The sequence below is a fragment of the Accipiter gentilis genome, chromosome 25 (assembly GCF_929443795.1).
Source record: "Accipiter gentilis chromosome 25, bAccGen1.1, whole genome shotgun sequence".
Classification (NCBI taxonomy): domain Eukaryota; kingdom Metazoa; phylum Chordata; class Aves; order Accipitriformes; family Accipitridae; genus Astur; species Astur gentilis.
This window is the reverse complement of record NC_064904.1, coordinates 4,256,115-4,274,267: the sequence shown is the minus strand read 5'-3', so window position 1 is coordinate 4,274,267 and position 18,153 is coordinate 4,256,115. Positions and strand designations below refer to the sequence as shown.

General features: G+C 39.4%; 1 protein-coding gene across 1 annotated transcript in view; it reads right to left on the bottom strand.

Annotated features, from left to right (window-relative positions):
- Positions 1-114: 114 nt before the first annotated feature.
- TDP1 (tyrosyl-DNA phosphodiesterase 1) overlaps positions 115-18,153 on the bottom strand; it is a 54,823-nt gene continuing 36,784 nt past the window's right edge. The window contains exons 15-16 of the mRNA XM_049828890.1: positions 15,880-15,994; positions 115-583 (exon numbers count right to left, since the gene is read on the bottom strand). Coding sequence (XP_049684847.1) covers positions 510-583; positions 15,880-15,994 — 189 coding nt within the window. The 3' untranslated portion in view covers positions 115-509. The remainder of the gene's footprint in view (positions 584-15,879; positions 15,995-18,153) is intronic.

The window sequence follows — 18,153 nt, the reverse complement described above, 5'->3', positions numbered from 1 at the left end:
ATATCAGAGCTTTCATTAGAAGTGATAATTGCAAAGCAAATTTTCAATCCAATTTGAAATGTACACACTTAGAAAAAGATGGAACAAAGGATATATAAACACGATTGACTTTATTTTTATTTAAATTTTACAAACAGTAACTTTTATTCCAGCTACTTGGGGCCAACTGACAGTCTCACAGAACAGTAAATTTTAAATTCATTACATCTAAAAATGCAGAGAGAATCTCTGAGGACAGTCTACACTTGTTTTAATCTTGAAAAGCATATTAGGAACCACAGTGAGGATAAGGCATATAAAAAGGTATTTAAAAATGCCAGTTCATTTGTAATGATATGGTTATAGATTCTCCCCAAATCTCCCCGTTATCAACATTTGAATGTTTCTTTCAATTACAAATGAGCCATTATAGCAGACATTATAGCTTAAAAACCAGAAATAAGCAGTCTTGCAAGTAGCGTGGCAGGCTCAGTGTCAGTAAGTGAAACGTCACAGAATACTGGAAACATTCATGATGGAACCCACATATTTCCATGTGTATCAGGCGCGTTAGTGTAAGGAATATTCCAAATCCACGGTTGATCTGTAAACCAAAACAAAAACATGCTCATGACAAATTCAGTTATTAAATGTAAAATTTTGATGCTCTTCCTCCCCTCCCTTTGCAGGAAGAAGGTCAAAATTTCCACTGATTTTCACATAACCCCATGTGCAACTTCAGTATGCTGAAGATTTTTATTCACCTATTTTTTGAAAGGGTAAGATTTAGAGTTTTCAAAAGGCTTTGCTTCCCCCCAAATATTATTTTAAATATTATCATAACCCAACATACTCCCCACCAGCTGTAAAAGAATTTATTTCAGACAGTAAACAAGAACAGTAATGCAGCCAACTTTAGTTTGGCCCAAACACAGCAACTTTTGTGCTGTGTATCTCTTAACCCAATGAAGTTATTTATATAAATAAGTGCTGTAACATATTAGTATTTTCCACATGGACAGTAAGAATTCAGTATCTATGAATGATGCTGTCTGAACTCTGAAATGTTTGAGTTCACGCCTCACTTTTTCAAATATTACATCTTTAGATGAGCAACAGGTTTGCAGCAGACAGTTCCCTCCCTCCCTCCTTCTCAGAATACAGAAACTATTCCCACTCTTGGGAAAGAGAAAAGGCAACACATAAGGAGCCAACTGCTAGTTCTGCAACCTGCTCTAGGCTCCTCCTCGTACCACAAACATGTTGCAGAAAAGCAGCTGGTCTGTGAAGCTGAGCTATTATTCTACTTCTCTCGGGCTACTCCTACTGAAATACAGAGAAAACTCCTTCAATGCTTTCAGTGATTCTTCTCAAATAAGAAGTTTATATAAATCTAGCTTGCTTCCTTTCTCCATCTACAAAATGAGCCCTGAAGGAATACAGTGACATTAACCTGTACAATGCATAGGTTAAGCTGAATTGTACTGAGGATGATGGAGTAGTTCATTTATCAAAAACAAGCAACTCATCTACATGATACACTATATATACTTGCTAAAGAAGATTTGCTACATGGTTGTCAATTGAAATTTTACAGAAGCTATTGATTATGATTATTGTTGTCCAATTTTAAGTTTACAGGATCCAATGCCAGCTCTCACAATATATGAAGTGAGAATTACTGTAGCAAGAAGAGTAAGAGAGTGACAGAAGCAGTAATAAAGGGACATATAAATCACACAACAGCACACTGTGACAAGTACCAGGCCAATTAAACATGGGGCAGGGAGAGCATTCCTAAGGACTCATTATTACTTGCTACTAGCGTGCGTTTAGTTCTAGTACTGTAGATCCATATGTTACAGTGAAACATATCCCAGCTTTGCAAATGTTTTACAAAAGTGTCTGTTGAATCTGCCTCACTTGAAAAAAGTCTTTATGTTTAGAGTTTATGAAGACTGCTGGGATGTTACAAGCCACAGAAATGTGATCGCCAGAGAAAGAACAGCCTGTGCAACAAATGCCATCTTTCACATAATGTTATTGTAAGAGGACAATAAAAGCAAACATCCATGTCTTCCCCTGATTTAAAATCATGATATATCTTCTAGGTGGAAGAAGTAGTTGGCTGTCTTTTGGGTACAGTGGATAGGTGATTTCCAAGCACAAAAATATAAAAGGCATCGGAAACCGAAATAAACTATAGCACTTAACTCACAGTGCACTGCCAAAAAACACCTCTAGGTTTCTGGGTCAACTGCAGGATATTGAAGCTTTGAGTGATCTCTTAAAAAAAAATAAAAAAAATAGCATCATTATTTCCCTAAGCTTATTTTACCAGTCTCCTGTTTGAGAGCCATGTGTACCTTTTGTATTTTAGGTGAATACCTTACCGCAGCGTAAATGTTAATAGTTATAAGAATAGGTACAGAATAAAGCAAATGTTGGAAAAAGCATCAAGGATTTCAAGCATACACTCAGATTTGATCATTGACCACTATCTATGACATCAGAATAAATCCAGTTGCACTCAAGCACTGGAATTTGTCACTTGGAGTACATTATGCAGCTTGGACCTATCCATCTTTGCTACCATCTGCAGTTACTCCAATTCAGCAAAACATACAGGCAGAGAAAGACTTAGATGTACAGAAATAACTTCAGTCACTCCTTAAAGTGCTCTGAGATACTTCAATATCTAATTTAGTTCTTTTTTATTGTGGCTATTTTAATAAAATTTTCTTAAGGTAGCTATAAATGTACCTGGAACTTTGTTCTATTAATGGGATGCTGTTGGTTTTATAAAACACCTGATTCTATTTTAATAAGCCATGTGTAAAACTATTGCTGAAACAAATTATAATTTGGTTGCTTTTAAAATGTCAGATCCAATTTAAAATTATTTATCACTGACAGATGGCAGTACGGTATGTATAGCCAAAACCAGAAAAGTCTGTGAATTACAGGAAGATGCAATTGAACAGTAAAGTATAAAATACAATTAAAGCATCTTTGTGATCCTCTTCCTACAGTTTAAAATACAAGTGTCTTTTTCGCTGTGAGTGATCTGGATGAGAGCTATTCCTGGTTGATTTCTAAACACAGAGACTAGATTCTTACATCATCTGTCACAACATTTCATGAGCCTTCCAATTGAAAAATGTAGCTTTAAAGTAGTAAGTGTTCACATATATAGAAAGGTTACTCACAAATAACTGGAGTTCTTCAAGTCATTCTACATATACATTCTAACATGGCAAACTTAGTCCCTGCTGCATGACGCTGGAAAGTTCTTCCCTTCAGTATTGGCAGAAGGTGCACACTACATTTCAGACTCTTTTCTCCCCTTCCTTTGGATGAGCATGGCATTTGAAACGGAACTCGTATTGTTCCTCTCAATGCAAAAATCATACCTGAAAGATCTCAAAAAGGGGGAAAGGCAGATAGGGTATAGATATGGGATCTATAACAATATTCACAAACAAGGTAATAATTCCTGAAGGCCAGGCCAATGAACACTCATTGGGGAAAAAAAAAGAAAACAAAAGCCAGTACTGCAGTTTAAAAGCAGGATTTGCTTTGTTTCTCAAAGTGCTGATGTGATGAGAAAAACAAAAAGTCCATTGCACTTTTCTGAGGCCTTTCCCAAGTTGTTCTAAAAAACCCCCTTGATGTACTTAAAAGTTTCGAGTTCCTCCCATACAGCAGATTATTTCACCAGTCAGTAAACTGTGTAATATTTAAATCACAAATTCAGTGACATTCCTTGACTACAGCAAGCAGCTTGTACCTCTTCCCATGTAAAGGTACAACGCCCCCCCCCCCCCCCCCACCTCGCGGCTGTACACCTATGTGTAATGTAAGTCTGTTGTAAGAAACTTCTCAATAGGGTGAATCAAAAGTGCAGTGTCAGTCCTCAAGCACTCTAAATGAAATGCTGTGCTTTCAAGAGAGAATCAGGGCAACTTGTATTGGTAAGAGAGATAATAGCAATATTGCAACTGAGGTGTGACAATGGAGCTCAATAAGAAGATAATTTTATACAACAAAATAGCAATACTCATCTGAAAGATTCTAGAGGGAAATAAAAATCTGAATATTATCAAAGGCATAAAGAAATTTTATTTATAAAGATATCTTGCTAAGTAAGATTGGCTGTTGTGTGCATATTTCCCACATACCAGATTGGATCATTTTCTCTTTTCCTTCCAAGGAACTCTCAAATTATATTACTGGTCTACGGGTTTCTTTTATCTTAGTACCACCAATACATTCAGCTCTGTCATAGTCTTTTTTTGTTATGACAGCCTGAATCTGTTGCTTAACAGAGGAGTTCAGGAGATTGTTGTATCTATATAGTTTATCTATTGAGATAAGTAGCACTATCAGCTACTAGGTAATTTTATTTTTTTAAATTCTTTAAATGTTTTGCCCTGAAGATGCATCTGCTGCCTACAAATGGCCTGCTGTTGCTCAGCTGACTATTGGAGGTGAACAACTGCAATTGCTCAAAGCAGCAATTTGCAAAGAGTTAATAACATACATGTTGCACACAGCAAATGTTATCTGCTAAAAATTAAAGAGGCCCTTTGTCATTTCAGAGTAGAAATTATCTTAATCTTTATTTTAAAACTGCCAGATGTAAACTGTGTGTTATTTCCTGCAGCAAGAGAAAGATGCAAGCTATGTATATCATGCATAATAAAACTGGTTTGTGCTGGTAATTTAAAGCAGCTGGGAAGCAATAGTCTAAAGGAAAAATGTCTAAGTCTGTGCAACCTTAACTCTGATCTGTTAGGATGACATAGTTACATTTCCTCAGACTTCAACTACAAATCTTCCACTCTGCACAAGATGGATCAAATCAAATATAAGTTCAACAACTACGCTGGGCATCATACTTCTATCCTGAAAAGAATAACAAATATAAAGTGCTTTTTTAAATTCTTGGGTTGACCAACTATTGAAACAAAATATTGACCGTCTGGTGAATTTGCTGTCTCATGATGATGCTCTCATCTAATGATCTGAAGCATATTTTGGAAGATCTCTCTTAACCAAACACAAGCTTTGAGCTCAAAAATATTGGCTAGTAATGTGGCAAATCAGATGAATCTAGTAGCTCCTTCTGGTCTTCCAAGTCTGTAACCCCATCAAAACAATAAATACAAGTGGTCAAACTAAATGGTGACTCTCTAACTCAAGTTTCCTCTCGTACAAAGTGTTAAATTCTTCACAGTCATTATACAAAACTTGAAGAAAACCAGGTTTTGCCATGTACTCAGATGTGACAATTGGATTCTGGGAGGCCAAGTTGTCTTAAGAGAGCTTTAATCTCAAATTGCAGGTTTAGTCAATAATAACGCTTTTGGTTCCACCTAGGAAGGAAATGGATGCCAATACAGACTAAGATTGGTTACAACACCCGCTCCACACCACCTGCCCTGGTATATGAACTACAATGACAATGTATACTTGCTGCTTGAAAAAATTGAAAAACTAAACTTCTAAACATACTCAGGGTTACATTTACCACTGCTCTGAGTGCTAAATAAGTGAAATATTTTCTATTCAATGTATTAGTATCACTAGAAACAGGACTAGCTTCTAGCTGTCATCTTCTCAGAAGAAAGGGTATTCTCTTAGAGTTTGTACCATATTAAGTATACTGAGAGGACCCAAAGTTCTCCAAAAATGCATATAGGATGCTGCCAGTCAAGTTGTTTCAGCCTCTGAAAGTACACAGGTTCCATGTATCTATGCACTATTAATTAGAAAAAAGGCTATTGAAAAATGTGAGCGATTTGCCCAGAAGTCTTCTTTCTTAATTTCTTCAAAAATGTTTTAATTACTTGACAGAGAAACTGGAGAATTCTAGAACTTCGGACAAAAAAAACAAAGGTGGGAGAAAGGTAGAGGCCACATACAGTGACATTTTCCCAGAACTTATCTGACGTCCTGAGGGTACAGCAGGTCCTTGTAAGGGAGCTCAGAGTAGTAAAGGATCCCTCTAGCTTAGCTGGACAAAACACCGATCTCTTCTTTTAGGCAATCTGTCACTAGCAGAAGGCAGGATAAATGAAAATTATCCCCACTTTTTAAATAATAGGATAAACACAAATACCTAAACCTACCAGAGCTGGAGGCAAATATGCCATGAAGTTTTTCTTGTTTTTATTCAACACAACAGCAGTTTATGCGTAATAAATGAGATAGAGTGTTACTAGTTTCCTGAAATCACTACAAATATTTACCAAATGTAATTTCACCATACTCCCAATTCCCACTTATTGAATGCTAGACAAGATATGAAGTACTGAATATCTGAAGTTACAAGAAAAAGGTCAATTTGCTCTTCCACATTAGTGTAGCAATGGAATATTGAACAGCAGGGCCCTTCACAAGGGAGAGAGCTGTTCCTGTGGGACATGTTACAGATACTTTTGTGCATCATTAAGAAAATGAAATCACAGCTGTCAGATGTTGAAAACTTCAGCTAGAGAACTAATGAATTGTTAAGTGGACTGTACATTTCTCCACAATGCTTCAACTTACATTAAAGCAAATTTCCATCTCATCTGCCCACCACTCTTCCAGCCTCTCATAGCATGAGATTTGACAGCTTTATCCCCCAGTTACCAAGGTAAAATAGATTTTCCCGCTGGAAAATACTGAAATACATTTTAATACATTTTTACAAATTGTTAGAATGGCTCAGGAAAGAAGTCTTCAACAAAGAGCAAAATAACCAAAGACTAATGTAATTAATATAATTGGCATATATAGAGAACAATATGTAGTTTCACTCTAACTTTAGATTAATCTGAACTGAGCTGGAACCTGTCTAATTTTCTTGTATACACATATATTTTCTCTATACTACTAGTCAATTGAACAGCCAGTTGCTTTCCTCGATTTAAATACATACATTGAGGAGAAAACTGAATGAGAAATAACTTGATCAGAAATTACTTGCCCCCCTACTTTATGGGATTCTCTTCCAGAGGGTTTGAGCAGTTCCAGAGCACTCTGAACTCAGAAAAAGCTTATATAAATTCCTGCCTTGTAACCCAGTCACAGCTCAAACTGCTGATAAATATATATTGTAAGTCATTCCCTTTTCAGTAGCCCTGTAAGAAAATTCTGTAACTAGTGCGTGAGATTAATAAATCTGAAATCTGGCAGAATAATAATGCAGAGAAATGTTTCGGATGTTTCACCTGCTGAGGACTCCCTAAAAAAGCAGAAAACAGAGACAATTAAGCAGAAATCTAATCCCACTTAAATGTAACTAGAAAGTTAAGTGCAACTCACTAGGAAAAAAACCAGATGTAGTAGCCCAAAATACTGAAGCTTACTATAATACAACAACAGTATTTGTTGTACTTGTTTACAATACATGTAATTCACTGATTCATGGAGCTAATTGATCACATAATCATTACTTTCTGACAATTTTTAGGTCCACAAATATTTTTTTCAAGCATTATAATGTCATTTGTTGGTGGCTTTTTGTTTGTTTTGGGGTTTTTATTTGTTTGTTTGTTTGAAATCATCCTATGTAGTTAAAATGAGCTACTTGACATGAAAATATTTCTGCTATGATTTCTCTCACAGAAGAAATGTTACAAACTCCTTATCTCAACTTGAAGTTACTATGCTGCCACCAGCTATGGTTTGAGACCCAGTTAAATTTTATTCTTTGTTCCCTTCAGGAAGATCAAATTACTATGGTTGGCATAAGCAGATGGAGTTTACCTGTCCATGTATTGTAAAATGTGGCTCTGAGCAAGTTTGAAATACAGCTGAAAACTAAATGAAAGCAATGGGAAAATTTTAAATACATTATACATCACAGAGATGATGTATCATAATTGCCCTACCAGTGACATCTTAAAGCACATAAATGCATCCTTCAGTAACTATAGCTTAGCCTACAATTACGTTTCAGTGAAGGATAATCCATCTCTCTGGGAGAGAAAAACAGTGCAAACCCAAGAAGTTATCTGTCTCACAATGACCTCAATTTATATTCTTTAGGAATCTTCAGAAGAAGAGGAAGAAAATCATCATTGTTTCTCCAAGAGATCCTCTTCCTGTTTTGCCTAAACCTGAGTTTTAGAATGAAACCCATTGACTAATGAGGCAAACCAGGCAAAGGTGGACAAGTCCTTTTTTTTTTTTTCCCCTCTCTGTTATATGGGGTGAGAGAACCAACAACTTCTGAAGCGGCTCGAACCCCCTCATATGCTGCTAATATCTCTTTTTCAGTCGGGGTATAGTGAGCTTCTGATCCTCGGTACCCCCGACTCCAAAACCCTAATGGTCGACCTCGGGTTTCTCCTGGTGTTTTCTGCCACAGGCTCCAGGTGAGACCATGTTCCCCAGCTGCAGTGTAGAGTATATTTTGTACATCTGGTCCTGTTCGGACAGGCCCAAGAGCTACTGCACGAGCTATTTCCTGTCTGATATGCTCAAAGGCTTGTTGTTGTTCAGGGCCCCATTCAAAATAGTTCTTTTTCTGCGTTACTCGATAGAGAGGGCTCACAAGCTGACTATAACCTGGAATATGCATTCTCCAGAACCCCACAAGGCCTAGGAAAGCTTGTGTTTGTTTCTTGTTAGCTGGTGGAGACATAGTTGCTATCTTGTTAACCACATCCATAGGGACATGACGGCGACCATCCTGCCATTTTATTCCCAAGAACTGAATCTCCTGTGCAGGTCCCTTGACGTTACTTTTCTTTATGGCGAAACCAGCTTTCAGAAGAATCTGAATTATTCTTTTTCCCTTCTCAAACACTTCTTCTGCCTTGTTGCCCCATACGATGATGTCATCTATGTATTGTAAATGTTCAGGGGCATCGCCTTGTTCCAGTGCCATTTGGATTAATCCGTGACAAATGGTAGGGCTGCGCTTCCACCCCTGGGGCAGCCGATTCCAGGTGTATTGGACACCTCTCCATGTGAAAGCAAACTGTGGCCTGCACTCTGCTGCCAAAGGAATGGAGAAAAATGCATTGGCAATATCAATTGTAGCATACCATGTGGCTGCCTTTGATGCCAGTTCATATTGAAGCTCTAACATGTCTGGTACAGCAGCACTCAATGGCGGTGTCACTTCATTCAGGCCGCGATAATCTACTGTTAACCTCCATCCTCCATCAGACTTCTGCACTGGCCATATAGGACTATTAAAAGGTGAATGAGTCTTGCTGATGACTCCTTGGCTCTCTAGGTGATGAATCAGCTCATGGATGGGAGCCAGGGAGTCTCGGTTTGTCCGGTATTGCCGACGGTGCACTGTCCTGGTAGCGATAGGCACCTGCTGTTCTTCAACTTGCAGCAATCCCACAGTAAACGGATCTTCCGAGAGGCCAGGCAGGGTAGATAGCTGTTTGATCTTCTCTGCGTTTACACCAAAAGCCCACTGGCACCCCTTTGGGTCCTTGAAGTACCCTCTCTTGAGGTAGTCTATGCCAAGGATACAAGGGGCCTCTGGACCGGTCACAATGGGGTGCTTTTCCCACTTGTCCCCTGTCAAGCTCACTTCAGCCTCCAGTATAGTCAATTCTTGGCATCCCCCTGTCACTCCAGAGATCCAGATGGATTCTGTGCCCCTGTATCCTGATGGCATCAGTGTACACTGTGCACCAGTGTCTACCAAAGCCTTATACTTCTGTGGGTCTGATGTGCCAGGCCATCGAATCCACACAGTCCAGTATATCCGATCATCCCTTTCCTTCTCCTGGCCGAAGGCAGGGACCCTCTATTGCTGTTCCTCATCAGAATATTCACTGTCCGATCCTTGCGGTACCAGACCAGAAGTCCCCTCACCAGAATCAAGGGAGGTGGTTTCAGTTCTTCTATGCCTGGAGGATCGCTGAGTGCCTTCTTGGGCCTCTACAGCAACTACGCTGACAGCCTTCTTCTTGGGTGACCCCTTCTTAACAGCTGTCTTCCCTCTCAGTTCACATACGCGGGCTTCCAGCTTAAAGGTGGGTTCACCATCCCACTTCCTCATGTCCTCCCCTTGGTCACGCAGGAAGAACCAGAGTGTACCACGTGGCATACGCCTTGGGCTCCCTTTCCCTCTGACCGGGGCAGGGGAGGACTGATTTCTTGGAGCATCCCTAACAGCCAAGGCACTGTCCTGTAGGGATGAGGAGACACAGAGATTTTCCTCAAAGTTTTGGAGCCAAGACGACACTTTCTCCACAGTTGGTGTTTCCATATCTGGACAATACATTGCTGCCAAGCTGTTAGAATACGACGCTGGGGCACCTTGAATCACCTTTCGCCACATGGCTCGTGTACACAGGAGATCCTCTGGGTCTTTGGAAACTTCCTCGTCATCTAGATCACTGTAGATGACTTCCACCACTGCTAACTCTCTCAGGTACTGAATGCCTTCATCTGCAGTAGTCCACTTTTCTGATGAATTTACAAGATCTTCCTTGAATGGATATCTTGCCCTCACACTTGAGAGGAGCCGGCTCCAGAGACTGCAAATTGCTGTCTCTTTCCCAATTCCTCTTTCAATTCCCCGGTTTCTAGCGAGGGATCCCAGCTGTTGCGCTTCCTTGCCTTCCAGTAGCTGACTATCAGCCCCGTTATCCCAGCATCGGAGCAGCCAGGCAGCAATCCGCTCACCTGGCTGGCGGCTGTAATCTTTCCGCAAGTCCCGAAGTTCTGAGGACGTCAGGGACCAGGTAGTTTCTGCTTCTTGTTTAAGTTCCCTCACTCCTTCCTCCAATTTCTTTATCGAAGGACCAGCTTCTAAATCAAGCCTTTCCTCTTCTTCTTCTTCCCTCACTAATCGATGGTATGGACCTGTTGATCTCCTTGTCCACTGTTTCCATTTCACTACTGGGGCAATTACTGTAGTTGTTGTTTGGGTCCCTATCTCGAGCATCGTGTCCTTAGATGCAGTCTGGGTCCCTGCCTCAACCATGGTCCTCTGAGAGTATTGAACTGTGGCTCGGTAGGCATAGGCCAGGCCCCAGTACAGTGCGAGAAGCTGCTGGTTTTCATTGGGATAGGCAAGGCACCCTTCTATCAGGTGACGTGTCAGTTTGCCAGGGTTACTTGCCTGTTCGGATGTAAAATCCCAGATTATGGGAGGTGATAACCGTCCTAGGAATCTGCCCAAATCCTTCCATATACCCTGCCACCCAGGGACTGGTCGCTTGAGGGCACATTTCAATATTGCCTCACCTAAAACTTGCCTCCTCTTATACCAGGAAGAGACCAGGTTCCACAATACCCATAATATGCCACCAGTATTAATTATTAGTATTGAACAGCTCACGTAAGGGTGAACAAGGACCTCGGGAGCCTGCATAATAAAACTATTCACATCAATGCCTGGTAGGGAGAGGGAGATGTGTTCCCTCATCTCCTCCACAAGATAGCTCCCACAACACAGCAAAGCCATCACTGCCAGGACAAAGCACATAGACACTATTTGTATTAGCACGTTCCCACATTCCTTCATTCTCCCCACAAGATAGCTCCCACAGCACAACAAAGCCATCAGTGCCAGGACAAAGCGCACAGCCATTATTTGCGTTAACATGTTCCCAAACTCAGCAAGCTAGAGATAAGCAAGCAGCTAACAAGCTCTGTGACCTGCACAGGAGCTTGCCACTTAATAACTAGCTATAGAACGCTTAATGCAAAACTGCCGTTGTCCTGCCCCACGTTGGGCACCAAAAAGGACTGTGGTGGGTTGACCCTGGCTGGATACCAGGTGCCCACCAAAGCCGCTCTATCACTCCCCCTCCTCAGCTGGACGGGGGAGAGAAAAATATAACGAAAGGCTCGTGGGTCAAGATAAGGGCAGTTTAATAAAATGATAGCAAAGGTTGCGCGCGAAAGCAAAGAAAAAAACAAATGATGTTACTCTCTACTTCCCATCAGCAGGCGATGTCTGGCCACTTCCTGGGAAGCAGGGCTCCAGTACGCGTAGTGCTTGCTCCGGAAGACAAAAATGTCCCCCCCTCCGTCTCCCTTCACTTAGCTTTTATATCTGAGCTGACGTCATATGGTATGGAATATCTGTTTGGTTAGTTTAGGTCAGCTGTCCTGGTTATGTCCCGTCCCAAGATCTTGCCCTGCCCCAGCCTGCCATTGAGGGGAGGGCAAAAATGTTGGAGAGACAGCCTTGATGCTGTGCCAGCACTGCTCAGCAGTAGCCAAAACACTGGTGTGTTATCAACACCTTTCTAGCTACAGAGCTGCAGAGCACAGTGCTATGAGGGCTGCTATAGGGAGTACTAACTCCATCTCAGCCAGACCCAATACAGTTTCAGTGAAGGATAATCCATCTCTCTGGGAGAGAAAAACAGTGCAAAACCAAGAAGTTACCTGTCTCACAATGACCTCAATTTATACTCTTTAGGAATCTTCAGAAGAAGAGGAAGAAAATCATCATTGTTTCTCCAAGAGATCCTCTTTTCCTGTTTTGCCTAAACCTGAGTTTTAGAATGAAACCCATCGACTAATGAGGCAAACCAGGCAAAGGTGGACAAGTCCTTTTTTTTTTTTCCCTCTCTGTTATATGGGGTGAGAGAAAAGTAGGACAGGGACCAAATTATTTCATTACTATTGAACATATGGACTTTAAAGGACTGCAGATCAACCTCATGAATTATTATGGCTGAAACCAGACAGATTATTTACATCATTTACTGACGAGTTTATCATTGTATGTCCTGAGATGTGTTTTATTGCTTTTCAAGATGCATTTACTTCACTATAACAGTTTTCATGCTGGAAGTCCAGTCCAATCTGATAAACACCAATTAATGACAGAAAGCCATTGTGACAAGATAACACATAATCTCTGCAATTAAATTATTTCCACTAAGGAACTGTTTTTCTTTCACTTTGTTACAGTATATAATATAATTCTCTAACATTAGAGTATGTCTGATGCAAGATTTGAATTTGTACAAGTACAGAAAAAAACAATGCATTTTGATATACCTATCTTCTACTTAGAACTTTAAATGGCAAATCTATGGCCCTGCTCCTGACCATCTATCTGGTCACTATTGCACCTGCTTCTCCTCCCTCCTGCTCCTAATAGGAGTTTTCTGATTATATGAAAGTGATACGTACTTTGTTTTTCCATGGTTAGAGAATCTGAGTTCATGGAAAATCCCCCAGAGCCTTTTCTCCTTCAATTATAGGGAATCAGTCAATATGGTTTCTTTAGGGAAAGGATAATTACTTGCATTTCTACTTCTCAAGACTTTATTAAAATACATCTATTTATATCACTCCAGAGCCTTTGGGAATTGACAACTGTATTGTTAAGGAAAGATTATTTTATGAGTCCATCGCATAACATGGGAATTCTTCAAACATCTTTTTCCACCAGGACGCTAAGGCACTGAAACAGAATATTCAGGAAAGAGATGTGAAAAGGCACAGGCAGCTGACTTTGCTTCCATTGCCAAAGCCTAGACAACTTGAATTCTGACATCTGTTCATATCATGGGAGAAAGCTGAGACCCAAAAGCTGAAGTACAGACAAATGAGTTCTTTACAGAAATAAGCTTTCCATGCAAAAAGTGAAACAAGTTACTTAGAAAAAATCTCTACATTTAGTTGAAATATGCATAAAACTCACTGACACAGTAGGTTAAATGGAGGAATTAAAGCAAGAATAATATTAATTATACAACTACATTTTTGCACGAGGAAGATAGTATATGTAACACATTTGAGAATACAAACAGATTCTAATTTTTAATCTTTATTTTAAAATTTCCAAAAATTTAAGTATGACCTTCCAGAAAAACCTTCCAGAAAACATCAGTTTGAGCATTAGTTAACAAGAAGACAGTGCATACATGTCCCAGAGCACAACAGCTGGTTGTAGTATATTCTTCCCCTTTAGTTAGCTAGTAAACCAGGCATAACCCCTGCCACCACTCCCTGAAACAACATTAACAGTACGTAAATGGGTAGCATGTTTTGTACTAAATAAGCCACTATAATAGATTGTATTATCATTTCTACATTGAGCCAGTAATCTTTCTCTAGCAAAACTGAAATACTATTTAAGAATTCTTTTAGGTAAGTAGTAAGCTTTTAAAGCAGAAAAATCATCTTCGCAAGTTACAGAAATAACATGTATCATATTGAACAGATGAATGCCTGGCTGTATAGCTGATGTCATACTCAAGGTTTTAGCTTCTATAATCATGAATCTACCTGTGAGAAGCCAGGTTTTTCGGGAGTTGATGGGATTCACCTGACCAAGTTGACAAGCCTCTTTGACAACAAGCTGGCCAGACATGTAAGTAGGGCTTTAATCTAGACTCAGTGGCAGAAGGGGATGGAGTTTTGAGCAACACAGAAGAGCCAGGGGCTGCTGATGCATTAGGAACCAACAGGGCAACACCTGTGAAATGCTGCAAAGGAACTAGGGCTTGTTCCTCTAAAAAGGTGAAATGGTCAACAGCACAGCTGAAGTGCCTCCACACAAATGCACACAGCATGGATAACAAACAGGAGTTGGAAGCCACTGTGCAGCTAGAAAGCTGTGATCTAATCGTTATCACTGAAACATGGTGGGATGAATCACGTGACTGGAGCACTGCAGTCAAGGGCTATAAACTGTTCAGAAGGAACAAGGAAAAAAAGGTGGGGGGGAGTTGGCCCACTATGAAAAAAAAAAAAAGGATTGACTGCACAGAGCTGTGTTTGAAAAACAGTGATGAACAGGTTGAGAGCTTATGGGTGAAAAATCAGAGATCAAGCCAACAAAAGAAAGAGGCCACCTGATCAAGAGAATGCTGCCAAAGCATTCTTACTTCAACTACAGGAACCATCATGCTTACAGGCTCTGATCCTGCTGGGGTACTTCAGTCACCCCCAAATGATGCATCTTTACTGTTATTTACTATATAATACTCTGTAATTCTATTTACTTCTTAGCTTTTAAACAGTCTTTCTCCCCACATCATTTGTTAGTTCAAAAATCTACCGAAAGATTTGAGTGGCTATAAACACTATTCTTCCTGAACCCTTTCTTACTCTCTATTATTTCGAGCTCTACTGTAGATGTCTCTTTTTAAATCATGACTTCTCAAAAAAAAGTTAGTTTCAATCTTTTTGCATTAGTTTTAAGAGCAAAAATATAAAAATTGACTATTCTCAAGTGTTGCAGGTACACATCAACATCATTATTTTCAATGTATTTTTAGGTTTTTCAAGCCATCATCACCTCATAGCAGCACGCACTTATCGCTTTCCTGATTTACACGTTCTAGAGAGAGTCTCATAAACTGAGAAAGTTGAGATTTTGTGAATCTCTTCAAGTGTTATGAAATATACCCACTTCAAGGAGGATTCCAACACAGATCTTCAAGAAAATGAAGTCTGAAACTATGAAATATAGAATGGACCAAAAGCAACTCTTCTGTCTACTGATTTGCAGCAACTCTTTCACATTTGCTCTATACTATTTATTTCACACCCCACTTCCAGAGGCTTGTGTTTTCCTCACACCTGCTCTCTTCCAAACATTCCTCTTTCAATGCTCCCTCCCCCATTAGTTCTACAGAAAAACATTTTGATTCCATAAAGAATATCTATTTTTCTCATGCATACAAGTATATTGGAAGTGGAATGAAAAAATAATATTTAGGTTGTTGATCCAAAACTTAAACAACAATAAAGAAAAAGTTAGAACCAAAAGACTATAGTTGCTTTCTTTGAAGTCACAAGCAGAATGTGGGACTGGCATAATCTCAAATGCAGTCATACCACAAAAATATTAAAATAAAGCTTTGGAACATAGCAGTGTTCAAATGACTCAGAGTTACTCAAATTAGTTTGCTCTATATATAATACACCTACTTTTCTTCTGAAGTCACATCTTACCTTTGCTTCCATACTGTTCTGGTGGCAGGTCATAAGGTACAGGAAAATATATTGCTGAATCATTACTTTCTGAAAGCATCTTCCCTTTCACATGAAAGTAACCTTTGTCAAATCCCTATGAAGAAAGGAAAACATACAGAAAAAAGACTTATCAGTTTTAGGGGAAAAAAACAAACCTAATCCACAATAGATTCTTTCTCAATAGGAGTTATTTTAATAAACAAAATGTTTTGCCTGCATTACTGAGATTAGATATTTCCTAATGCACCTTCCTGTCTTAAGAACTCAGCTTCTCTTACAACTATTTCAGGCTCTTCTTTTGCATTCATTGGCTTGGCCCCACAGGTGGGTCCACATTGGATATACTCTACCTTCTCAGTCCCTTACACATACACCAATCTATTTCCATGTTCACTAGGTAAACACGCTTGTGGCCTTGCTTGTGTGAGCAATTCTATCCAAATTGCCTAAGGTCTTTGCTAGTACCATATGGAGAGCACATCTCAATACAATGAGATGTTGCTTCTTTTACATAAATACTTACAGACATTGGAACCAAATTTTTAATAATTAAACAAAATACCAACAGCTCCAGTGTTTAATATTCAACTAAAAGGAAAAGCTTTAAAAGTTTTCTCTTTGCTGTTTAGCTTCATTCTGACCATATTATTTAGATGTTCAGTGTGTTTCATGAACTGAATTAAAATTCAACTTGATACAAAAACAAGTCTACAAACTATACTTTTCAGATATCTTGGGTAACGCTATCCATGTACACTAAAACAATTTAATGAAGATTTGAAACTTCTTGCATAAAAGTTTCAAAGACTACACTCATATTAGAATGACAGTGGATTTCAAACAAGATTAAGGACTATAGGAAAAAACCTCCTATAATGCAATACAATGGCAGATAGATTTAAAGCAATTCAGGTAACTTTGGCAGATGATACTGCTTAGCCATATCTCCAGAGAAATTGGATCCCGTTCATCAACTGTAATGAGTTATACCAAAGCAAATATTCTAATACTGAGATTTCTAATAGCCTATTGTCAGTTAAGTACAATTTGATTAGAAGAGGCTAAAAGTTTAAAGGCTATCAAGCTTTTATTATTAATTTCTGAAGACATTACTGGACAACTGCATTTTAATTTCTGAAATCATATAATACTTTGAGTTGGAAGGGACATTTAAAGGTCATCTAGTCCTACGTCCCTGCCATGAGCAGGGACATCTTCAACTAGATGAGGTTGCTGAGCCCCATCCAGTCCGGCCTTGAGTGTTTGCAGGGATGGGGCATCTACCACCTCTTTGGGCAACCTGTGCCAGTGTTTCACCACCCTCATTGTAAAAAAATGTCTTCCTCGTATCTAGTCTGAATCTACCCTCTTTTAGTTTAAACCAGTTACCCCTTGTCCTATTGCTACAGGCCCTGCTAAAAAGTCTGTCTCCATCTTTCTTATAAGCCCCCTTTTAAGTACTGAAAGGCTGCAATAATGTCTCCCTGGAGCCTTGTCTCCTCCAGGCTGAACAACCCCAACTCTCCCAGCATTTCCTCACAGATAAGGTGTTCTATCACTCTGATCATTTTTGTGGCCATTCTCTGGGCCTACTCCAACAGGTCCACATCTTTCCTGTGCTGAGGACTCCAGAGCTGGACACAGTACTCCAGGTAGGCTCTCACTAGAGCAGAGTGGCAGAATCACTTTCTTTGACCTGTTGGACATACTTTTTATGCAGCCCAGGATACAGCTGGCTTGCTGGGCTGCAAGTGCATATTGCCAGCTCATGTCTGAATATTAACTTATGCATTATCCAAGCTGTAGGATCCATCTGTCCAAGTTTTACTGGAGTACTGTTTTATAATAGTACAAGCAAGCTTCTTTATTACCACTTAATAATCCCATTTTATTCAAACATACATGTTGGCTGAAGTGATAGTCCCATCTATATACATTACTTTTACGATACTAAGTTCTTCTTTACTTAAGTTTTACTTCATCAAATGGTAGCATTGTAAGTTGGAGAAAGCAACATTCATATGACCACAGAGCATGGGATACAAAGCAGTCTTACACCTTTTACTATGCTTCTTGAATATCAAAGAAACAGAGAAAAGGGAGAGCTGCCAAAGACAGTGTCAAGCTGTATTACAGCAGTTCTAGCAAGTCAGTTTAAGAAACTCCTTTAGCATATAGATGCTTCTTTTGTCTCATGACCCAAAGTAACAGGAAACTACAAGTTATGATCTAAGAAACACTGTGTATTATTTC